Below are 23,666 nucleotides of genomic sequence, written 5' to 3'. Positions count from 1 at the left end.
ACGGCAATCGTCGAGCTGGATTTAGTAATTTGTTTTATCGCTTATTCTTTTGTTCTATGCAATAAATCTCCGAACGGCAGAGTCGTCCATCATCAACATCGACTTTGTCTGCTTTCGTTTCTGCCGACATGGCGTCTGTCGAACAGCCCTCCGACAAGCCCATCAAGCCGGAAGTCTCTGTGAGTGAGGTCATCGAAGTCGAGAAAGATGTCGAGTACCCCAGTGTCACAAAACTTACCCTCACTACTATTGCTGTGAGTCTGGCGGTTTTCTGCATGTCGTTGGTGTGTTCGATTTGCAAAGACCTGATCTGTACATGCATGCACTGTACAGTACTTACTCACCTCCGCAGGACAACACCATCATTGCCACGGCCATTCCCACCATCACCGACCAGTTCAAGTCTCTCGGAGACGTCGGATGGTACGGGTCTGCGTACCTGCTCACCATCTGCTGCTTCCAGCTGATCTTTGGCAAACTCTACTCCTTCCTCTCCGTCAAATGGGTGTTTCTCACCGCGCTCTTCCTCTTCGAGCTGGGCTCGCTCGTCTGCGGCATTGCGCCGACTTCAAAGGCCTTGATCATAGGCAGGGCCATAGCCGGTCTCGGCGGTGCGGGCGTCTTTTCTGGTGCCGTCCTCATCGTCAGCAAAACGGTTCCCCTGCACCAACGTCCGACATATAATGGTCTCCTGGGCGCTATGTACGGGATTTCCAGCGTTGCGGGTCCTCTGTATGTTGACTGTCTGTTCGATCTCTATTAGACACTGCTGATAATCAGCTTTCTTACAGACTCGGTGGTGCTTTCACAGAAAAGCTGACATGGCGTTGGTGGTGAGTGCTAAATAAATCCATCCACCTCTTCTCTCGTCAGCTTGTGAGTCCAAGTCCTGTTGACGGCAGGGGCGGCACCAGTTTCTATATCAATCTCCCCTTTGGGCTTGTCGCCGCCGTCTTTATCTCCTTCTTCTTCACCAACCCGGGCCAGTACACCCCGGGCAAGGCTGTGGAGTGGAAAAACCGGCTAAGAGAGTTTGACGTCCTCGGGACAGCCTTGCTTCTGCCGGCCGTCATCTGCGTCCTTCTCGCGCTGCAATGGGGCGGGTCCCAGTATCCGTGGAAGGACGGCCGGATCATCGCGTTTTTTGTCCTGTTTGGTGTGCTTATCATCGCCTTTGCTGGCGTGCAGATCTGGAAGCAGGACAAGGCCACCGTGCCACCGCACGTCCTCAAGCAGAGAACCGTCTGGGCGGCTGCCTTGTACGCGACCAGCATGTCAGCGTTTATGTTCATCTTGATCTACTACGTAGGTGTCTCGTATTTCTTCTGTAGTATACTTACTGACGTCAACAGCTACCAATCTGGTTTCAAGCAATCAAAGGCGCCTCCGCCGTGAAATCCGGCATCATGAACCTGCCACTGATCCTGGCCATGGTGGTGCTGAACAGCATTTCCGGCATCCTTGTCAGCGCCGTGGGCTACTACACGCCCTTCATGATCGCGTCGTCGATCATCTCCGCCGTCGGGATCGGCCTGATGACCATGCTCACGCCTACCACGCCCCTCGCGCGATGGATCGGCTACCAGGTCCTCGTCGGCGCGGGCATGGGCATGGGCACGCAGCAGCCCATCACAGCCGTGCAGGCCGCGCTGCCAGCAGCCGACATCCCCATCGGCACAGCCATCATGATGTTCGCCCAGACGATGGGCGGCTCCATTTTTGTCTCTGTCGGACAGACCGTATTCCAGAACCAGCTGCGCAGGAACATTCTGCGGGCGATACCGGACGAGGGCAGGCAGATTGCGCCGCTCGTGTCCGGACTCGGCGCCACGGAGATCCAGGACGTCGTCTCCAGAAAGTTTCCCAAGGATCTGGCTAAGACGTTGAGTGCGTACAACGACTCGCTGACGGAAACGTGGTATGTTAGTGTGGTCATGGCGGGGTTGAGTCTGGTTGGCGCTGTTTTTGTGGAGTGGATTAGTGTGAAGAGGAATAAGCGATAGCTGGGAACTTACAACATGCTTATCTCATTCGTATACCGAGCTGTATTAGGGGTGGTGGTTTGCGTCTGTTTCGGGAAGATCATCTCTCCATCTTGGTCCCTTTTCTTTTAGTCGAGACCATCAACGCAGGAGATACGCGGACTGATATACGATTTCTTTTCTTTTCTTTTTGTTTCTTTTTTTTCTCACCACAATTCCAAGTCTATGGAGTAGGGAGTTTGCAATCTCAGGCGAAGGCTACTAATTAGTTAATAGTATCTTTTTCGAACGAAGTTCAGTGAATGGCGGTCTGCACGCTTAACTAATCACATCAACAGTCTGTTTTTTTCTAGCCTAGCTGCATACCATGCTTGAATAAAAGAAATTATCGAAAGGCTGATCACATTCCACGAAGCCTTGCAGAGTGCGGCTGAAAGCTGGTCTGGGGAAGAATTCGTATAATGCGTTGCTAATTAACACAATCTGATCCCGATTTCCAATTGGATGAGGGCAAAGCCGATTATACTGTGTACTGTATAGAACAGCTAATTGAGCCTCCTTACCTATGCTATACCTTAAGCTTGAGCATACGTAGAGTAATCCAAAAAAAAGTAAAAAATAAAAAGCAAAAAAATAAAAAATAAAAAAATAAAAAATAAAAAAAGGCTTTTCACTTCCTTTCCTTTTATTTCACTCAAGGAGGAAGGGACTGGATTTAAGAAATGCACGGCTAAGAGATAGGAAGCTACTGAATAGGGCGATTTGACTTTTTTTTTTAGTAAAAGAAATTATTTTTTTTAAAAAAATTAAGAGAGAGAGAGCAAAGAAAACAATTATCTTTCAGTACTTCTTCTGTCTTTTTCAATTGATTTTTTTATTCTTCCAATTCTTCGAATTGCATACTATATAGGTTTTTCCAGTATGCGATTACTTTTCTTTCTTTCTTTCTTTCTTCCTTTGTTTTTTTAAAGAAAACTACTGTACCGTACAATCATATCTCACGTACTGTGCAGGACCTATATACCATGATTTATAGCTGCTGTCGTTGTTGCCCTGCAATTGCAAACCTCTACAGAGTATCTACTGCTAGTCTCACAGAAACTAGCTTCATTGCCTTCTGCATATATATCTCTTCTCCTTACCTGCGTAGGTACATTACCTGTACTCCGTACTCTGTATGGAGTAACAAGGCAACGTTTAAGCCACTTGGCGGAGACACGATACGATGTATCTTATCCAAAAACGGAAATCTATTGCCGATCTACTCTGGCGCTGCGGGGAGCCAATCGCATTGCAGCCTTTCTTATCAGACCGGTACGGGCCGGCGGGGGTGGGGTAAGGTTACCTGCAACCTGCCTTTTCTGGTATAGGGCATCGTATTGTTAAGGTTATGCTTGCTTGGAGTGGAGGACAGGTATCAATTACTGCGTCTATGTACGGAGTACTCCGTATGTACTCTATGTATGTACATACAGTGTTTACAGATCGGTCTTCTCCTTTTTGCACTGATGGCAAAAGACAAGCTGTAAGTCATACATTCAATATGCTGCGCATTGGCAAGATCAACAGAAGATAGGACCAGACATTCTTGCATATACCTCTGCTCACTACCTTGAACAGGTTGTACAGGTCTACATATTCTGAATGCAGCTGATATTGAATATCCTCTTTCAGTCACCATCTTGTTGAGGATATCAAGAATACCTTTTACATATTCTGTCTTCAACAAACAGCTACATATACATTCCTCTGGTGCAAATATCTAGCCTAGGAGAAGTGTCGACAACCTCAGTCTTCCTTTAAATATTCCACCTTCCCTGGCAATTGTCCAGGTGAACCTTTATTCATCATGTCTTCCATCGCAGTCATCACCGGCGGAGCAGGCGGCATCGGGCGCGCCATCGCCGCCAAACTCGCCGAATCACACTCGCACGTCGTGCTGGTAGACATCGACGAGGTTCGCACCAAGACCGCAGTCGACGAGCTCAATCGCGACCGAGGCAGCGACAATAACAAGTTCAGCATGGCCATCTGCGACGTGACGAATCCCGACAGCGTCGCCGCCATGGCGCAACAGGTCCTCTCGCTGGGCGCCGTGCGCACGCTGGTCAACAACGCCGGAGCCACGCGCGTCGACTCGCTGCACGACATGACGCCCGAGGCGTGGCGGCGCGAAACGGCGCTGAATCTCGATGCGGCGTTCCTGTGTTTCCATGCGTTCGAGGACGCGCTGAAGGAAAGCAAGGGGTGCGTCGTCAACATCGCCTCCGTGAACGGTCTGTCCGTGTTCGGGAACCCGGCCTACAGCGCTGCGAAAGCAGGCCTCATCCACCTCACGCACTTGATCGCCGTTGAATATGGCCAGTACGGCATCCGCGCGAATGCTGTCGCCCCCGGCACGGTTCGCACACCGGTGTGGGAGCGCCGCGTGCGCGAAAACCCGCGCATCTTCGAGAACACAATGGAGTGGTATCCGCTGAAACGCGCCATCGAGCCCGAGGATGTGGCCAACGCGGTGGCTTTCCTGGCCAGTCCGCAGGCGGCGGCCATAACAGGCGTGTGTCTGCCAGTCGATTGCGGGCTTATGGCGGGCCAGGCGCCGATTGCGCGGACTTTTTCGCTGTCAAGTCACTATCAATAGAGTGCGGTGCTCTGGATAGAAAATGCATTCCAATCTTATAGATGGATAGATTGTGCTGAAAGTGTTGTAGATAAGACTGAATGAGTATAAGTTTGTAAATCTCACTCTAACTGATATCAAGTTCATTGATGAGGATGGGCGTCAAGTGGTTACAGTTATGTATCAATTTGCCCAGTTCGATATTCTTAAACTAAAAGCAGAAAGGTTCACGAGAAAGTACTAATGGCATACGAGAGTATCCTGACATTGTTTGTATGTCTTAATACAATGAATCATACACGGTCGTATCAAAAGCATGACACTACTATTCTATCTGAATCCCATGGCCTGCGATGGATTCGTGTTTCTACTGCAAATCAAGTTAATACCGAGTCTTCTATACTACAGCTTCGTCGCGTCAATCTCAAACACATGGACCCTCTCGTCTCTGTTGTCCCACTTCTCGCGACTCTCCGCCATAAGCGTCCCCGGTGACGGGGCCGTTTGCACAAAGTTCTTCACGGCCCGTGCGGGGAAGAAGAAGTGCAGAGCGCAGTACACGAACGCGCTGATCGCGAGGCCCACAAGAAAGCATATGTAGTACAGGTGCATCAATCCGTCGGGGACCGTGATCTTGGGGTTCACGTATGCGACGAAGCCGGGGAGCGAGGGTGCGGTGCCGCAGACCCACTGTACATAACGTCAGCAGTCATGACTAAATGACAAGAGAATATAGTAAGAGCAAAAGGAAGATGGGCTGAGACTCACCGCAATGATGGCCCGCCAATTGACGCCAAGTGTGAACCAGTAGATGCTGCCAGAGGAGCCGAGATAAAGGTCATCGACCTTGATCCGACGCCGGTTGACAATAAAGTACGACGAGATCATCAGCCCTGTCATCGGGCCCAGGAACACGGAGTAGCTGCTCAGGACGGCCAGGAAGGTGGTTGCCGTGTTGACGAGTTTCCACGGGTTGCACGCAACCGAGATGAGCGCCGTGATGTAGGCGCCGCGGCGGATGTTGATAAACTTGGGGAATGTTGCCGCGAGGTCGAAGCCTACCCGAGTCAGCAAGAAATTCGATATTATATGAGATGTGAGGCAGATGCGTGGGCGTGAACGGAGAAAAGTAAAGCAACAATACAATGTCCAACCGAGACAGTATCATTATCAATTATGAATAAGTGCAAGGAGAGTTGACTCACCTCCGGATAGCGCGTTGCCCGGTACGTTAACGCCAATCTGGCTCACCACCAGTGCCGCACCCCCAAAGAAGGCGGCGGCCCTCGAGCGCGAACCGCCATGCTCGATAATGGCACTCAGCAGGTTGGGTAGGTTCCAAAGCGCTTGGCCGTAGCGGTTCTGAGTGGCGGCCGTCACGAGGATGCCGATGACGGAGCAGCTGATGGCGTAGACGGGGAAGCTGAAGAGCTGGCCGTAGATGGCATCACGGGGCCTGCGGGCAAACCTCGCGTAGTCGTTCTGGTTGAGGATGCCGGCGGCAATCGACCCAATGGTGCTGATGATGCCGAAGGCGATGTTCCAGCCGGGGGTGCCCGAGGCGGTAGAGGATATCGTGGCTCCAAAGCCCGAGGGGCCCATGGTGGCCAAGGCCCAGATAAGCAGGACGATTTCGAAGACAAGGATGACGGCGGCGGACACGTAGAAGAAGTACTGAAGCTTATGCGGGCGCACGTAGATGACGGGCATAGAGATGACCATAAAGATAATGTAGGCGACAAAGCTGGCGGTGGTCATGCCGGTCGAGGCAGGCATGTGGTTGGGAATGCGGCTCTCGATCGAGGGCCAGATGGCCTGCAGGCACACGTAAACACACTCGCCCCCGACCCATGCCTGGAAGCCGTCTGGAGTCATGTTAGTATGATCGAGATAGAATATATCGAGGTGTGTCGTTAAGGAGTTACGCAGCAACGAATGTGTATCAAGGACAGAGGAATACTATGCAGACATGTTCATATCATACGGCTATTTCCACAGAGGAAAGGTGGTAGATGGAGAGTGAGCCGCCGGAAAGTGCGCAAGGGAGAATCATCGAGGAAACGGGAGAACGATACATACACCACACTAAATCGTCAGCATCTGGCCAGCTCTAACACGGATTTGACACTCACCAACTGATAGCAAGATACGATTCCACAGCACAAACGTGCTGCCGTACATCCCCCAGACATAGCGATTCACGACTGGGAAGCCCACTAAGCCATTTATCAGTCTCGTTCTCGTCTGGGTAGAGCTCAAACAGTTCACTCATCAAGCTTTCCCGATCAAGTGGTTGCAGCAGGCAAAGGACCACTCACAGTGATAGTAGGCCCCAGGTACCGAGTTCAGGACGACCAACAGTGTTGCTATGATATTGCCCACGACGATGGCGATGATCGCCTGCCACCAGGTCAACCCAAGCGCGATCAGCGAGCTACCCGTCATATACGATGAGATATTCGATTGCACCAGCACCCCTGCCAGAGTCAGCATCCATATTCACCACCGAAGACGGATTCCACTATTCTAAACGGCAGAAAACTTTTGCCATCCCGAATGGAGTGCAAACTGACAGTAGTTGTGGAAGGTCCAAAACCCCCAGGTGCGCCGCCCGCTCTCGATCGGCTTGATGTCATTGTTGATCCAGCGGTCCGGGATCGTGCCTCCCTCGTGCTTGACCTCGAGGCGTCGAATTAACTTGTCCATGTCGATACCGTTCTATCAGGCCAGACAGCTGTTCAAGTCGGGTCCAAGCACGATCTGATCAGTTGGGAGTATGTACATACACATGGTGAGGATCGCCCGATGGTGCACAAACTGACAGTCGGCAGATATATCTTCTGCCGCTATAGCTCCTCAAGCCACCAGTGCTGCGACCTCGGCCAGCTGTCAGGCCGTCGAACCAGACATCGTCTTATCGCAAGGAGGGAGACGATCTTCGTGCGGACACGCGACAGATAAGCCACACCCCGGAACGGATACCATTCACCAACGGAAAACAGCCGCATACAGAGAGATCAGAATCAATGCAGATAACGTCAACCTGACGGCGTCGGGTAGGAATACTGCTTCCAGTTTGGCCCCGGGGCAGCATTTGGCTACAGTGGAGCGATCAAGTGGACTGAGCTCTGACCGTTGCATGTTTTCGCTCCCCGGGTGATAGGGTCGGCAAAGCGACGCTCGTGTTGCCGGAAATCCCCCTTCGTATTTGCATGGCGCTACTGTCCCAGCCGTCGTCGAGATGATGGATTTGGAAGGTCGATAGCACTAGAGAAGAGCACTGTCACGAGGCAAGCCTCCACTGGAGAATGCCTGGCTGCAGTTACGGTTGCTAGGGCGAGTTCTCCGCACAACTGCCGACACTAGCTAAGCGCCATCGTTATCAACAACCGGACACGCTCCGGTTCGGCGTTTGCTATTGGTAACGCTATTAGCAATCCTGTCGGTCATCTCCAACCTCAGATCTCCTCCGCTCCGATCGCTCTCGGCCAAGGAGCCTGCCCACTGGAAGCTCGATGCGACGCCGCAGCCCTGGGCCTAGATACACACTGGACCCTCCAGAAGCCTCATCCCAGTTTGGTGTGACTCACGGCTATAAAGGTCCAGGAACCTGGTCCGCGCCATGGCGACAGCAGGGTGCCTGGGAAGTTGTGGCATGTTCGGTCCGAACCGCTTGTGAAGACAGCAAGACCGAGCCTTTCTGCGTTAATTGGTCGACAAATTATCCTCCCAGTTAGAGAAGCCGGCTGAGTAGATTATGAAGACCTAAGGCCGATCGAGCTGGTTCAATTAAAAGAAATAAATATTCAGTCGAGACAAAATGGCCTATCGCATCGGTGTCGACGTTGGTGGCACCAACACGGACGCCGCCATCATCGATATCACTGCTGCTGACTCCCCCTCGCGCGGTGTATGCGCTTCCAGCAAGACGCCCACCACCGTAGATGTGACCAGCGGCATCTATACCGCCATCGAGGGCGTCCTCGCCAAATCGCAGGTCGACAAGCGCAAAATCCTCAGCGTCGCTATCGGCACCACCCACTTTGTCAATGCTGTCGTCGAGGCTGATGCCCGCCGTCTCAGCAAGGTCGCCGTCGTGCGGCTCTGTGGGCCGTTCACGAGACAGGTGAGGGAGAGATGCTCCTCAGAAAAGGAGACAAGAGAATGCTGAGTCCGATCAGGTGCCTCCGTTTGCCGACTTTCCCCCGGCCCTCAAAGCGATCATGGGCGGACCCGTATTCTATCTTGATGGCGGTAAGAAATGACTCCATTGAAGGACCTACTGGACAGCTTCGCAACCTGTGAGAAGAAGCGCAGTCCATGTTCAAATACACTAGTAACTAGATGCTGAGTGTGCTCGCGACAGGTCTCGAGATTGACGGGCGCGAGATCAGCCCGCTGAACCCGTCGCAGATCAAAGCCACCGTCGAGAGCATCCAGCGCGCCGGCATCCAGATGGTCGCTATTGTCGGCGTCTTCTCGCCCCTGGACCATGCTGGCATCCATGAAGAAACCTGCAAAAAGATGATGCTCGACCTTGATCCGTCGCTCTCCATCGTCTGCTCGCATGCCATAGGAGGTGTAGGCCTGCTTGAGCGCGAGAATGCCACCATTCTCAACGCTTCCATTCTCAACTTTGCTCGCCGCACCGTGCGCGCCTTCTGCAAGGCCATGGTCAAACTAGAGCTTACATGCCCGTTGTTCTTGACTCAGAATGATGGAACCCTGACGGACGCTGCCACTGCTGCCGAATTTCCCATAAAGACCTTCGCCAGCGGACCGACGAACAGTCTGACCGGCGCCGCTTTTTTGGCTTCCCTCGATCGTGGTGCGAACCTGGCGGCGCCCGAAACCCAGGTGCTCATGATAGATATTGGAGGTACCACTAGTGACGTCTGTGCCCTGCTGCCCTCTGGATTCCCGCGACAGGCCCCGAATTTCGTCGAAGTGGGTGGCGTTCGGACGGCCTTCTCAATGCCAGAGGTTTTGTCAGTCGGGCTCGGCGGCGGCAGTCGGGTCTCGTTCGACGAGAAAACCGGCAAAGTCAGCGTGGGACCGGACTCAGTTGGCCACTATCTGACCAGCAAGGCCTTGGTCTTTGGCGGAGATGTGATGACGGCGACGGATATTGTAGTGGCCTCGGGGAAAGCCCAGATTGGCGATGCCTCCAAGGTCGCCCACATCTCCGCAGATGTAGTGGTCAAGGCGCGTAGTGAGATCAAGAAGATCATCGAGCGTACCGTCAACCGGATGAAGGTATCTGACCTGCCCGTTACCCTTCTTCTCGTCGGAGGTGGTTCCATCGTTCAGATGGACCCTCTTGATGGCGTCGCCAAGTGCATTGTTCCCCCACACCACGATTCCGCCAATGCCGTTGGTGCGGCCATTGCAAAAGTTGCAGGAGAAATTGATGTCATTGAGATCCTTGCCGATCGAGACGAGAAGGCCGTCGTCGCAGCCGCCCAACAAAAGGCAATCGAGCTGGCCGTGGCCCGAGGCGCGGACAGGACCGACGTCAAGATCGCCCAGATCGACAAGATTCCCCTCCAATACGTCTCGAACAAGGCCACGAGACTCGTTATCAAAGCTATCGGCAAATTAGCCCAACCGGACACAAGTTCACCTACTGCATCCCAGCAATCCGGTTCGATTGCCGTGGACGGCCTGGACGACGATGTCGACGAACCACCAAAACAGAAGGCTTCGGCGGATGCTGCACTCTCAGCCGTCAAGCATTCTGCCTACATCGATATCGACGCATATAAACCAGAAGTACGGGACGGTGTCTGGTACATTTCACCTGTGGATCTCGAGTTCATTGCCACTGGTACTGGCGTCTTGGGAACCGGCGGCGGAGGACCATCCTATCTCCAATACCTTGAGTGTCTGGAACGCCTTCGAGACCCGGCGTCAAAAGGCCGCATGCGAGTTATCAGCCCGTCCAGCCTCAAAGACTCGGATGTCTGTGTCTTCGGTTCGTGGTACGGCGCTCCCAGCGTGTCTGGCGAGAGGATCCCTGCCGGCACTGAAATTCCCAGAGCCATCGATTATTCCGTCAAAATATCTGGCCAGACGCATTTCGAAGCTGTAATTGCAGACGAAATCGGCGGTGGCAACGGTCTGTCGTCCTTCCCCACGAGCGCTCATTTTGACATCCCGGTGGTTGACGGGGACCTGATGGGACGGGCCTATCCGACTATGGAGCATGGTGAGTCGAATTGGCAACAAAGCTCGTCTCATCGCTTTGTCTTTTTGCTCACACTCTTTAATCAGGTACTCCCTATGTTTATGGCCATCCTCTCACCCCGTGCGTGTTAGCGGATGGCAAGGGGAACGCGGGTGTAGTTTTGGTATGTGCAATCTTCGGTTCTTCCGACTTGTCATCTGCTAACCGATCCAAATAGCATGCAGAATCGAATAAAAGGGTCGAGACCATGCTCAGATCGCAATGCGTTGACCTTGGCCTAATGGCAGCAGCTGCGGCAACTCCTCTGACTGGAGACGTGATTCGGAAATATGCCATCCCCAACACCGTGTCCCAGGCATGGTATATTGGACGGGCAATCCACAAGGCGAGAAAGTCGAAGACCAACATTATCAAAGCAATTGTAAGAATATGACCTACTCTTCTCTCGGATAAGAACTTATACTGATGATCTCCGTGTGACTTCTAGTTTGACACAACTCCAGGTCGCCTTCTCTATACCGGCAAGATTATCGACGTCAAGCGCGATGTCAGCCGTGGATACACCATGGGTCAGTGCGTTGTTGCGCCGTTAAGCGGTGATGAAAAGGACACGACGATGGCCATAGAGAATCCCGTGGTGGAAGAAGAGCGTCCAATTGTGATTCCGTTCCAGAACGAATTCCTGTATGCTGCTTATGCTGATCCCACTGATCCTGACGACCAGTCCCGTTACGAGATGATCTGCACAGTTCCAGACCTAATCTCAATTCTGGGACCGGACGGCGAGGCCATTGGGTCTCAGGAGCTGCGATACGGCCTCCATGTGAGTATCATCGCAATGGCTGCCCATCCGCTGTGGACTGGCGACGAACGAGGCTTGCGTGTCGGTGGTCCGAAGGGCTTTGGTCTCGATATGGAATGGACGAGCATTGGGCCGTACCAGGAGCCCCCAAGCGTGATTGCTGAGTTTAATGTGTCCTCATCGTCCTGATTTAGGATGTGTACATTGTTCATAGACCTGAACACAATAGAAAAGAAAATGATTTCGTAGATATTCTCCCATTTGGAGAATTCTTACACATTGTAACATCGCAATTGACTGGTCCTCTCGATGAAATATTCTCGGTCCACAAATTTCTTGAGATCAAGCGGGAAGGTCTAGGATATTTTGTGAAGTTGAGCAGCAAAGACAATTGACACAAATTTGCCATTCAAGTCTCTAGTCTCTTACTGTGTGGAGCCATAGTTGCTAGCACAGAACTGCCTTTGACGGCAAGTTTCCTGAATTATAACAACATCGAAATGAAGCAAGATCGGTTCTGCGTCTGCAATAATGCTGGAAGGAGCAAACATTCCTTTTCTTTAAGAGACGAAGAAGTGATGGAACGAATCTCACTCTCTGGTTTGTTCCTGTTGATTGAGACTCTCCATAGTGATGGCAAATCAGAATATGATGCCTTCCAGGTATCTGTTTGCATTAAATCAAACGAGCTATCGAGAAAGATGAAAAGCTTCGATTCCTGAAGGTGCGAGAGACTGGGTGGCCGAAATATGTCTCTGATAGGCAGTCACGCGAGGCACGCGATACACGCAGCCCTGACCCTAGGCCCTAAGCCCTGATTCTAGCTGCTGAGCCAAGAGATCCCGCCAGAATACATTGTATATTGATTTTTGTCCTATTTTTTTTTTATTTTGCAAGTCAACTTCTGATTACAATCATTCATCTCTACTCTCTAATCTGATTATATCGAATTACACTGTCATGGAATTGTGAATCTGAAAATAGAGGTCTTTTCCTCATACAGGCAGTAACACTTCACTACAAGGCACGTATATTATTCCCGGAACTCACTACGAGGCTTATCCGGATGCTGTCGACGTCGTTGTCGGCTACCGCCTTTGCCGAAGCCATCGAAGCCAGCTTGGACGCCATCCTGGCTCGGTCAAAGCGCCGACGAATAAGGCCCTGATCAGAAGCGTTTTGTGCTGAGCGACTTCGGCGCCGGCGGAAAACTGACTTTGACTGTGCCGCTCTGGTTGCACAAGGGATCAAACGCTGACGGGGACAAAAAGTATATCAAACTGGTCCGCCTGGTAGCGTTCTTCCGCCGGCAGAAACTGTATTCAGACCAGAAACGGGAGAAATGTTTCGAATCCGATTACTCGCAGAAGCCCCATGACCTCCGGCCATGATCGAGACATTCGACGAGTCGTGCCTGTTTGGGCTGCATCCATTACTATTGCGTTCAAAGACAGGACATCATGAACTTGATTCATTGCATTTGCATCTGTTTCCTGTTCTGACTCCCATATGTAGTACAAGAAAACGGCCGTGGTTGGGGACTGCGAAGAGGGCGTGCATATATGTGCCTGTCTGCAGTGAGGCAGCTGAAAGGTTACGCAAATTGCGTTGACGTTAAAAAAATATTGGAGCTACGAACATGTTCCTGACTTGACTTGTGGAATACATATGTATGGTTCTTATCTCTTTATCTGTCTTTGTTAAAGGTATTTAAATTCCAGTAAGCGCTTACTGGGCTGAATCAGGCTTCAGTCCTGGCCATTCCTAACCTAAGGCTCACGTTGTACAAGCATTCTTTTTTTTTTCTAATTATCTGAAGTCAAAGATTACTGGGTATTTACCATTTATACTGTCAAGTGATCGATGCGGGATTGAGAGGAAGTGTTCAGTCGAGTGCGGTTGTTACACAGCTATGTTGAACTAAAGAATTCACCTGAATTTATATTATCGGTAGATATTTCTGCATTTCTAGGATCCAGCCAAGATACAAATGACAGGGGAAAAACTTTTACAAGTATCCATGCTTTGCAGCGCCACAGCACAGCAAACTGAGAGAACCACGACCTTCAGCTACATACATATACCTCTGCTCCTTCTGTATTCTCTTCTACTCCTTTTCAGTTTTCTTTGCTGCTTGTTGAGCCAAGACATGGGGTGGCTGACAGCGATTTGTATGTCTCGGTTTTCCGCCACACAGAATAGGTTTGACGCTATAGAGAGGTAGTAAAAGCAGTCTTTTTTTTTTGTCTACATTTACCAACAGTGACTAATTCCTTTCGTCAACGCAGGGCGCCTGTGTCGACAGCCTAGCAGAAGTTGTCACCCTCGCTCGCAATCCTGATTACCGAATTGGACAGCGGGCTGTGCTGCTAGCAGGGTAGTTCTCGACGTTTGGCCAATCACGAAGCTATTTCGGACAACTCGGTGCGATTTGCACCGTCAGCTGAAGACCATTATACTGTTCTGTCATCGCTGACTGTCCGCTTAACCTTGTTCGTGGGGGGTAGCTTCAGCCGCGGGGATGGCTCCCATATCCATTTATCGGTTGATCTACTCCGGAAAACTCAAGGCTCAAGTGCTTCTATCACTGTGACTTTCAGTCCCGCCGATCTGGCTTGGTGGGTAATATACTATTCTGGATTTCTGCAGGCATGGATCGACGATCCGACAATCAGATGACGCCACGGCGTGGATGGCCATGACAAAAACGCTCAAGCAGCAGAACCTTGGGAACGGGACGGCACATCCGAGGGACTAAGAGTGGATCGGCTCCATCCTCAGCGATCTAGCGCCACGAACTATTATACCTAATCTCTTCATTTATCTACACGAACCACCACCCTTCCAGCCTCGAACCACTATTCTTCTCTTTTCTCCCCCTGATTGGCGCCCAGAACCCACTGAGATCGGGCACAAGAACAGCTGGTCTGTGCTCGGTGGGCGCCGTCCCCGGCCTTGTTGACAGCCTAACCGAGGAAGATTGACAGCTTGACCTCTGAGTTGCAACCATTATGGTCTCAATGTTGAGTATCTATTCCTACTATCCTATTCCATAGCCTAGTATCTGATGATATTGGGTCTAGATCGCCTCAAGAGTCGAAGATGGGCCCAAAGGCAGGCACACCCCTCGCCTCAAGTCCAAACACCAACTTTTTAGTCAATACAGGATTGCTAATCACGCAGACCGCCTCAGCCGCGAAGTCGCCCACGAGATGCTGGACGATCGGCAACATGTCGACACGCCCGCTCTTGCTTGTGTCAATCACCACGGGATCGGGATCCATCCTCTCCACCAGATCGATAACCGCTTGCCCGTACGTCTGGAGCGGGTCCCGCGTTTGCCACACGACCCTCATCGCAGGGCGATGCTCGTCGCCCAAGAATGACAGGCACGGTCCAATTCCAGACCCAGTCGTCACCACGATCACCCTTCGGAAGACCCGCATCGCGTATGCAAACCCGTAGATCAGCACTCCGCGCTTCCAGAGGTGGGTAGGCGGGTGCTGGATACAGTCTGTGGTCCAATCGCCAGCCTTAGACACCAGACAGGAGAAGCTCTTCCCATCTGGATCCGGGAAGGTTGCGAAGCCGTGCCAATCCTGCAAGGGGTGCTTCGACAGTTGGATACCTTTCCCGAACGTGGTTGTGGCGTGGTCGAAATGCAATCGGATTGCGTGGCGAGATAGAACCTCTGGCCGGACCCGCACCTTGCGCAGCAGCAACCAAGGGTGGATAATCGCGACGATCGTCACCATGAGGAACCAGAACGCCGGGAGCTGAATAAGATATCGGCCGAGGCTGAGGCTGAGGCGTTGGGCCTGTCGGGCATCATTGGCGAAGAGCAGCAGCAGTGCCAAGAAGAGCGCCACGACCAGCCAGCCTGCAAAGCGGTGGGTCAGCTCGAAATAGTCATGTCGTCTGAACCGGAAAGTTGGATATGCGACGACGATAATGGCCAGTAGCAGGGCTAGGATGACATATGAGAGAACCACAACAGCGGTCGAAATGGCGACAATGGGAGCGTCTCTGGGGAACCAGTACTCCCGCGAGACGAGAGCGACCAGGCCGATATACCACACGAAAGCCGCGATGCCGCAGCCGCTGTGGACTCCGCCGTAGTGATAGACCTTCGCGGCGATGCGGCGGAGTCGTAGTGGCGCGGATCGGGGAATAGAGCAGACGATCAGGAAGATGGCGTTCACGATCAGAGGTTGTCGTGCCAGGCCACAAACGACCAGGTTTGCGGCGGCTGCGCTGACGAAGGATAAGAGAGATCGGTCCCTGACCATGACCGCAATGAAGACCGCAAGGTTGGCAAAGAAAACTAACGAGAACAGGCGACGGTAGATATCGAGCAGTGTATATCTGATGAAGGCATATATCCGCGGCCGCTTCTTCTCGGTCTGTGCTTCCAGATCTAGGGCGGTTTTCTGTGTGATATCCCCTTTTCTGAGGCTGGACGCGCTCTCAGTCGGAGTGTCGCTGAGCCGCGTGCTCGTGTGCGAGGGCGAGATTTCCTTCTCGCTGACGGCGCTTTGATCTGCCATTGTATGTACAGACGCACAAGTAGTCAAACACAACAATGCAAAGGCGAAAAAAAAAAACAAATTCTTCACGGAAACATGCTCAGAAATGCCGCCAGATCGAAGATATGGCTGGATATAAACACGATTGAAATCCCGGTGGCAACGAGCCAGGTGACATTCTTGAAGGCAATCTCTTTCAATTCTGATATGACAACAATGGCCTCATTTTTGAAGCTCTCACTTGCTCCACCAGGAATGCTACTTTATGCTACCTGGCTGGTACAAGTGGAGAGAGTGATGGACTGAGTAATTAATCATCACATCACTAATCTCACAAGCTTTTTCAGGTTGCAAGCAGGAGGGATCCTCCCTTGCTCGTCGTCTAGCCCTAATGCGGCAGGAAGACTGGCACGAATCGGGGAAGCCCGAGCTCCAGCTGTAGGGCTATAATATCGGGGGGTTTGCCTAGTAGGCTTTTGTCGTCATCTACTGGCCAGGTCGGTCCTCCCATCCTCTCCTGGTCAGACCCGGTCAGCTCGCCTGTGGTTGTATGCCACACCAGCTTCCGTTTAACCGGTCATGTTCTCATTCGGCGAACGAGATCGGCATCCACTAGACAAGAATCCTATCCAGGTGGGTGGGTATATGTAGAAGAATCCAATCTTGCAAGATCGACCCTAACCATAATACACCAGCGGGGTGGCGAACAGATAGAAGATCGATAGTTCAGCCCCCTGGGGACAAAAGACTCAGGTCCGGCTCCAGAATCTGAAAGACTGAGACCTGACTGGGCCTCTAGCTATTCTCCGAACGGCAGGGATTTGGCAGAAATTGACCATAGCAAACGAGTCACGGTACCTCTGTTTGTCTGCCTGTCCCCAGGAAAAAGTGGATAATGTACCGCCTCGGCAGCTGTGCAGGTCCAGTCAGCTGGAGGGGGACGTGGCGGGATACGTACCTCCCTCCATGAGTCCAGTATAACAAATTAACCGACTGGATGGCCACTCTGAAAGGCTCACATGGCACCCTCGCTCTAGGCAAGGGTCGAACATGAGGTGGCCAATAAGACCCGTCAACGATCGATTGACCCTGTCAGCTCTAGATGGCGTTGCAGTCCTGAATGGAATGAATATGCAGACCCAACCCTACGTCACTGCCTGCATCGGCTCGGGCCTTACGTCCGCCTGGTCCGGTAGATTTTGAATTTCACAAGGCTGCACCTTTTGGGCCAAGCGAGTATTTGTCATGACAAGCAGTTCGTCATCCGACCCGATGCGGATTATTGAGAAATAATGGACAGTACTGGTCCGTGATCTGGTCAAAGGATCCCACAGACTGGTCATTATTTGTCATGCTGGAGACAGTTCCCATTCTTGTGTCATGTCTGGGGATCATGGACGACGGGTATAAAAGGCGTTCATTGCCCGGCGTATCGACGGGCAGATGAAGACCAGCTTAGCATCTTCTCTCTTTCCTTCAGATACAGAGTGATCGACTTTTCTGCCCTAAATTATATCGTCATCATGGGGGCTCAGGTATCGTACTACATGGACGCTCGCCCACCGCCCCACGCCCCTGTATACAAGGATCTGCTGTCGTTTGTGTTCGACGACCGTCCGGTCGAATACGATGAGCAGCGGCCCATCTACATCGATGCAGAGAACCCGTCGTGGGCGCTGAACGCGCGCCAGTTCCGGGTGCTGGTGCGGACCTTGATTGCGGGCTTCAAAGCGTGGAATCTCCAGCCCGGGGAGTGTGTGTTGGTCCATTTGCCAAATAATGTATATCCATTTATTCGATCATGCCGTTTGGTATGTTGTGTTCAGTGGCTGACGGTTGATAGGTTCTTTATTCTGCCATATTCTACGGCATTATAGGCGCCGGGGGCGTCTACATGGGCACCAACCCGCGCAGCCAGCCGCACGAGCTGCAGCACCTGCTGCAGCTTGCGGAGCCAAAGTGGATCATCACGTCGCCGGACGGGCTTCCCGTGCTGCGGGAAGTGGAGACGTTGAAAGAGCTGTCATCGAGCCAGATCTGCGTCCTGGATGCATATGCCATTGCCCGTCTGTCGCAGTTACTGCTATCCACCCAGAGCACAACGTGTGCCTCGCAAGATGAGACAGACAAAGAGATGGGCATTCTTAACTTTGCCAGCCTACTTGACCACGGAGAGAGTGACTGGATCCGGTTCGATGAGAAAACTGCAGCAGAAACCACACCGGCCGCCATGTTCACGACTAGTGGCACCGGAGGCCTGCCCAAGGCGGCGATTCTCTCGCATCACGCCATGGTCACCCACCATCTGAGCATCCAGTATCCGGTCCCATACGATGTGACCCGGCTGATGTCGCTGCCCATGTTCCACCTCTTCGGCTCCCTGTGGAGCCACATCTTCCCGATCCGCTACGGCCAGCCGTTGTACGTGCTGCCGCGGTTTGAGATCAGCCAGTACGTGCGCACTATCTACCTATACCGCATCACGGAGACCTACATGGTGCCGGCGATGGTGCAGGCGCTGAACCGGTGTTCGTCGCTTGCCCTGAGGGAGTATTTGGCCTCTCTGCGGTATGTCGGCGTAGCCGGGGCGTCCATTGATGCGGTGTCCCTCCGACGCTTCCAGGACCAACTTCATCCCGACGCGCAGATTTCGCAGCTCTGGGGCATGACCGAGGTCGGCGTTGCGTTCCAGATCCGCTACGGCGAGCGGGATGAAACAGCCAGCATCGGACGTCTGCTGCCCAACTACGAGATCAAGCTGCTCGATGGCCAGGGGCGGGCCGTAACGGCGGATAACCAACCTGGCGAGCTGTATGTCCGCGGGCCGGGCACGTTGATCGGGTACCGGGGGATGCCTCCGGCCAAGGACGAGGACGGCTGGTTCCGTACGGGCGATATCGTGTGTGTCCGGGGCGGCAAGTTCTACATCGTAGGGAGGGCCAAAGAGCTGATCAAAGTGAGGGGGTGAGTAGATGATATTTCTGCCTGAACAACATATTTAAATCGAGCTATTTCTAATGGACGATTCTAGTTGGCAAGTCGCTCCCGCAGAGATCGAAGCAGTCCTGCTGAAACACCCCGAGATCGTCGACGCGGCTGTCATAGGAGTCACGCAGAAGGACCCGCAGGACGACACCGGGATGGTGACCGAGGCCGTGCGCGCCTTCGTTGTTCGACGCAAGGGTCAGCACGCCAGCAAGCTGACGGCAGACGAAGTCTACTGGTTTGCGCGGCGGCAGCTGGCCAGCTACAAGGCTCTGGACGGGGGGGTCATCTTCGTCGAGGACATCCCGCGCACTCCCAGCGGCAAGATCCAGCGGTACAAGCTCGCGCAGATGAACTCGTACCGGGAGATGGTGTCGTCGTTGATGCAGCGGTTTGACACCGTCAACCACGGCACATCTGTTACTGCTGGAATCGGCAGTGTTGCAATCGGCACGTCTACAACTAGCGTGAGTGTGGGAAACGTATGACGACACGATTTAGCTGAATTAATTAGTTATGAGTTGGACAACATTCATTGCATTCTCACCAGTTTGGTTACCGGTGAGCAGGAGTGCTGGCAGGATCGATTGGAGTTGTGGAGTGAACTTTTTTTTTCTATCCATTAATCAGTACACATAAAAGTGTTTTGTTTGTAAGTAGTTCTGCTGTTGCTTTAAATACATATTTGAGATATATTTCTATCGAAAGATACAAATCACTTTTCAACTTAGGACGGACATCTCGACATAATATATATTTTCTGAGGAGAAAACCTCTTCAAACTTGAATGAAACGAAAGATCCGTCCTATATTATATATTACCATCTACCTATCTATCTAGATAGGATAGAAGACTCCCTCGGCGTCAACAATATTTTATTTTTACATAATCCAATCCGCCACAACAGCTGAGCTGGGAGATTGAGAGCGACTTGACTTGACTTGAAAGAAAGAAAGAATGAATGAATGAACGAAAAAAGAAAGATCTGACAAAATGACCGGCTGCTGCAGTACATATACTACATCCTGTTCTTAATATTTTGTAAAGATAATTAATTATCATTGTTGTTCTCATTCATCAGAGGAGCTAACTAGAATCTAATAGATGGATTTTATTTATTTATTTATTTATTGCTCAGTTGAAAAATCCCATCCTTCCATCCTTCCATCCTTCCTGTTCTTGAGAGCTAGCTATGACTAACTAACTTGGCAATAATAATAGAATAGCTATAATTAATGGAGGAGGTGAAGTGATATTACTTACTTACTATCCTTGGCTTCCAATGTTTTCTTTGCTTTCCTGTTATGATTGATTAATTGCACCACTACGGAAATAAATATTAATAATATAGAGCGGTGTTTGTTTTTTTTTTTCGCTTAATCATCCATCCATCCATCCATTCATTTCGTTCATTTCATTCATTTCATTCACTTGTTCCTTCCTTGTTACACCCTAAAAGACAAGAAAAAAAAATGGAAAAAATCGATACAAAATTTTCCATAACCTAACCTAATCTATCCTATCGTAACTCCTATCGTAACTCGTAACGTAATGTTCAGAGGGAATGATGCTTCCTAGATAGCTTCGTTCCTCCTCTCCCACTTATCGTGTATCATATCATATATATTGATATTTCATGCTTGATGCTTGATTATAACATACTATATGTCCTTCACTTCCGGTCGAACTGCCAGTCGAACCTCCCAGGTCGATCCTCGTACGGAAATGCCCGTCGATCATCGAATCGAAACGGCCGCTGATCGTCATAGTCAAAGCGATGCGAGGCCTTCCCGACCATTACCCGCCTGTTGCGGTCGTCGTCTGGCGTGGGCGAGTGCATTGCCTCTACGTGGCAGGTGTAGCCCGTCGTTGTCAGGCGCGACTTGTTGGATGACCACGTCCGAGGCCGTCCCGTGTAGGACTGCGGTCGCGGCACGAAATGCTTCGATTCCCACGCCTTGCTCACCGCTGCGTACAGCTCGTCTACCTGCTCCAGTGACAGCCCCTTCGTCTCGTACACCATGAACCACACGAACACGCTCGCCACCACGCAGCATCCGCCCCAGATGAAGAATACCTTCGCCTGCAGGTTCAGGTTCCCCGGCCCCGCGTCGATCATGTACGGGATCGCGTACGCCAGCCCCCAGTTGACCAGCCAGTTGGACGCTGTCGACATGGACAGCGCCTTGGCACGCACTTTCAGCGTGTAGATCTCGCCGGGAACGACCCATACCACGGGCCCCCACGAGCAGGCGAAGAAGAAGATGTACATACACAGAAAGGCCACCGACGCTTTGTTGGCGACGGGATCCTCCTTCAGCGCCGTGCCCACCGATGCGACGATCAGCTGGCAGATGGCCATCCCCGTACCCCCGAACAGGAGGAGAGGGCGACGACCCCATTTCTCGACCATCCACAGTCCCGGGATCGTGGAGGCCATGTTGACGACGTTGGTGATCACCGTGATGGTGAACGCGTTGCGCATCCCCGCCGTCTGGAAGAACGAGGTCCCGTAGTAGAAGATGAAATTCACCCCGGTCAGCTGCTGGAATGCCTGCAGGAGACAACCCGTGGCGAGGCGCTTGCCCAGGTTCCCCCGGAAGCAGTCGAGGTAGGTGTTGCCGCCCAGGTTGAGCTCCCGCTCGTGGTGCTGGGCGATGTCTGCTAATTCAGCCAGATGAGGACTGTTGACTGGAAGTCGTCGCAGCCTGGCCAGTGACCGAGCCGCCGCATCTAGGCGGTTTCGCTTGATGAGATAGCGAGGCGTCTCCGGGAGAGTGATCATCCCGGCCATCAGAAGCAGAGACCAGGCGGCCTGCACCGCGAGCGGGATCCGGTACGACCCCGTGTCATTCCGGTCCTTGGTCGCGTTGTCCACGATCGCCGCGAGGAACAGCCCAACAGTAATAGCAAACTGATATGCGCCGACGATAAAGCCTCGGATCCATTTCGGTGCAGTCTCGGATTGGTAGAGCGGGACTTGACCCATTATTATTATTAGCAGGACAGCCGACCTCAGACGAAGAAAACTCAAACTTACTCAGGGTAGATAGCATCCCAACTCCATACCCGGCAAGAAATCGACCGACGACGAACAGCGGAATGGCCGACGCCGCTGTCTGCAGCGTGACGCCCAGGATGAAGACAGCGTTCGCCGCGATGAGACCCCATCGTCGGCCGATCCTGTCGGCAGCCGGGGCGGCGAAGAGCGCGCCAAAGAAGGTGCCAGCCGAGAGGATGGAGACGATCAAGGATTTCTGGCCGGCGGTGATGTCGGGCAGTCCGGTGATGGGGTTGATGTAGCCGGTCGAGAAGCTGTCTTTCCATTGCTGCATGGCCAAGATGCCATTGATGTTGCCGGTATCATATCTGGACGATCGTCGTTAGCTCAGACGAGTCGCTCCTACGAGTTTCCAGACTGACGGGATTGCAACCTACCCAAAGAGAATCCCTCCCAACGCAACGAAATGCCCGACCAGGATGGCGGGCACCGCAGAGCCAGGCACACCGGCCGGCGGGCGCAGGTGGATCTTCCCGAGAATGGACGCGAGGCATGTCATTCTCACATGGTAACGACGGGACGGCGCGAGGATCGAAGCGATAAGGTGCAGAAGGAATCTGCGACAGAATCTGGGGGGAGATTAGGTGGAGCTCGCCATCGGCGGCCGCCAGAGCGGTGGGCAGGGTGCTGTATATACCCCGGCCTCGGACTCGGCGTCGACTCCCCGGATCGTACGTAGGTCGACGGAGGGTGCATGGGTCGATGTTGGTGCATCGTCTTTTCTCTCGGAACATCCCGGTGGCGGGGAAGAGCCGAGGAGGGCTCACGAATCAGCAGCGCACGCAGACAGTGTCCAACATTAAGGTTCCACTGCATGACAGTTGCATCTTTGCAGATTTCCCAGTACGGCACCGCGTGCTGACCGGGGGCGGGTCTTCTGCCAATGCCGGAGGACGCAGCTCAGCTCGTGCTGGATTGGGGTAACGCAGCATCTGCTCTCGTCCGTCGCACTAGGCGTCAGCACAAGCCACGCAAGGCCGGATCACGGCCGAGGACGCTTCTGCGGGCGTACGGAGGCATCTGCGGACGTAATGGGGTTGTAGTATATGCCCCAGTCCAACGGCTGAACTGTTATCTGAGGACTGCGAAAACAGACACGATATTGGCCATCGAGCAAGGCATCGCGAGGGACGGGGCGACACTACGCGACGACGCAGCACACGAGTCAGCACACACAGCACGTTGGGTGCAATTCAATGCCGGGGGCGATGTTACCTCCGGATCAACTAACTCGCAGGCCTAGATCCGTCCCCTGCGCCGGGGCGGACGGCGATTGGACAATCCCGCGCTGACAGACCAGGGGCCGCAGAGGAGCTGGCCAAGGCCCCGATCAACCCCGGATACAGGCTCAATAGGCTGAGCAGACTGCGGGGCAGAGGAAACGCAGATACGACGTCCGGAGGAGCAGCGCTGCTGGTATCTGCCGCTGCCCCTCCCCACGTGGTGATGGCCCCGTGATGGCATGTGACCGCACGAGCCAGGCAGTCCAATGGAGAGTGGCG

General features: G+C 52.7%; 8 protein-coding genes across 8 annotated transcripts; 4 read left to right on the top strand and 4 right to left on the bottom strand.

The window, feature by feature from the left end:
• Positions 1 to 128: 128 nt before the first annotated feature.
• Positions 129 to 2,003, top strand: T310_7068 (MFS transporter; the record flags this gene model as incomplete). Its single annotated transcript, XM_013470140.1, has 5 exons — positions 129 to 284; positions 353 to 732; positions 792 to 833; positions 903 to 1,305; positions 1,353 to 2,003. 5 exons carry the CDS (start codon positions 129 to 131, stop codon positions 2,001 to 2,003), a joined length of 1,632 nt encoding a protein of 543 aa, XP_013325594.1.
• An 853-nt stretch (positions 2,004 to 2,856) lies between these two features.
• Positions 2,857 to 3,663, bottom strand: T310_7067 (uncharacterized protein; the record flags this gene model as incomplete). The annotated part of the gene is made up of 5 exons (XM_013470139.1): positions 2,857 to 2,884; positions 2,989 to 3,051; positions 3,125 to 3,141; positions 3,456 to 3,487; positions 3,519 to 3,663. 5 exons carry the CDS (start codon positions 3,661 to 3,663, stop codon positions 2,857 to 2,859), a joined length of 285 nt encoding a protein of 94 aa, XP_013325593.1.
• Positions 3,664 to 3,831: 168 nt separating this feature from the next.
• Positions 3,832 to 4,846, top strand: T310_7066 (2-(S)-hydroxypropyl-CoM dehydrogenase; the record flags this gene model as incomplete). Its single annotated transcript, XM_013470138.1, has 2 exons — positions 3,832 to 4,539; positions 4,694 to 4,846. The coding sequence occupies 2 exons, from the start codon at positions 3,832 to 3,834 to the stop codon at positions 4,844 to 4,846; spliced, it is 861 nt and encodes a 286-aa protein (XP_013325592.1).
• Positions 4,847 to 5,004: 158 nt separating this feature from the next.
• On the bottom strand, positions 5,005 to 7,308 carry T310_7065 (Allantoin permease; the record flags this gene model as incomplete). The annotated part of the gene is made up of 6 exons (XM_013470137.1): positions 5,005 to 5,292; positions 5,371 to 5,660; positions 5,808 to 6,467; positions 6,735 to 6,818; positions 6,921 to 7,079; positions 7,176 to 7,308. 6 exons carry the CDS (start codon positions 7,306 to 7,308, stop codon positions 5,005 to 5,007), a joined length of 1,614 nt encoding a protein of 537 aa, XP_013325591.1.
• Positions 7,309 to 8,422: 1,114 nt separating this feature from the next.
• Positions 8,423 to 11,780, top strand: T310_7064 (uncharacterized protein; the record flags this gene model as incomplete). Its single annotated transcript, XM_013470136.1, has 6 exons — positions 8,423 to 8,728; positions 8,784 to 8,856; positions 8,969 to 10,810; positions 10,876 to 10,952; positions 11,007 to 11,210; positions 11,277 to 11,780. 6 exons carry the CDS (start codon positions 8,423 to 8,425, stop codon positions 11,778 to 11,780), a joined length of 3,006 nt encoding a protein of 1,001 aa, XP_013325590.1.
• Positions 11,781 to 14,680: 2,900 nt separating this feature from the next.
• On the bottom strand, positions 14,681 to 16,138 carry T310_7063 (Integral membrane protein TmpA; the record flags this gene model as incomplete). The annotated part of the gene is made up of 1 exon (XM_013470135.1): positions 14,681 to 16,138. One exon carries the CDS (start codon positions 16,136 to 16,138, stop codon positions 14,681 to 14,683), a length of 1,458 nt encoding a protein of 485 aa, XP_013325589.1.
• Positions 16,139 to 17,640: 1,502 nt separating this feature from the next.
• On the top strand, positions 17,641 to 20,014 carry T310_7062 (Adenylate-forming enzyme AfeA; the record flags this gene model as incomplete). The annotated part of the gene is made up of 5 exons (XM_013470134.1): positions 17,641 to 17,928; positions 17,961 to 19,081; positions 19,149 to 19,569; positions 19,745 to 19,754; positions 19,944 to 20,014. The coding sequence occupies 5 exons, from the start codon at positions 17,641 to 17,643 to the stop codon at positions 20,012 to 20,014; spliced, it is 1,911 nt and encodes a 636-aa protein (XP_013325588.1).
• A 159-nt stretch (positions 20,015 to 20,173) lies between these two features.
• On the bottom strand, positions 20,174 to 22,663 carry T310_7061 (xylose transporter; the record flags this gene model as incomplete). Its single annotated transcript, XM_013470133.1, has 6 exons — positions 20,174 to 20,200; positions 20,305 to 20,329; positions 20,367 to 20,402; positions 20,804 to 22,082; positions 22,144 to 22,472; positions 22,542 to 22,663. The coding sequence occupies 6 exons, from the start codon at positions 22,661 to 22,663 to the stop codon at positions 20,174 to 20,176; spliced, it is 1,818 nt and encodes a 605-aa protein (XP_013325587.1).
• Between the last annotated feature and the right edge of the window lie 1,003 nt (positions 22,664 to 23,666).

This window comes from Rasamsonia emersonii (genome assembly GCF_000968595.1).
Source record: "Rasamsonia emersonii CBS 393.64 chromosome Unknown ctg1118621760498, whole genome shotgun sequence".
Classification (NCBI taxonomy): Eukaryota; Fungi; Ascomycota; class Eurotiomycetes; order Eurotiales; family Trichocomaceae; genus Rasamsonia; species Rasamsonia emersonii.
Note: the sequence above shows the minus strand (reverse complement) of the source record. Positions and strands in the feature narration are given on the sequence as shown.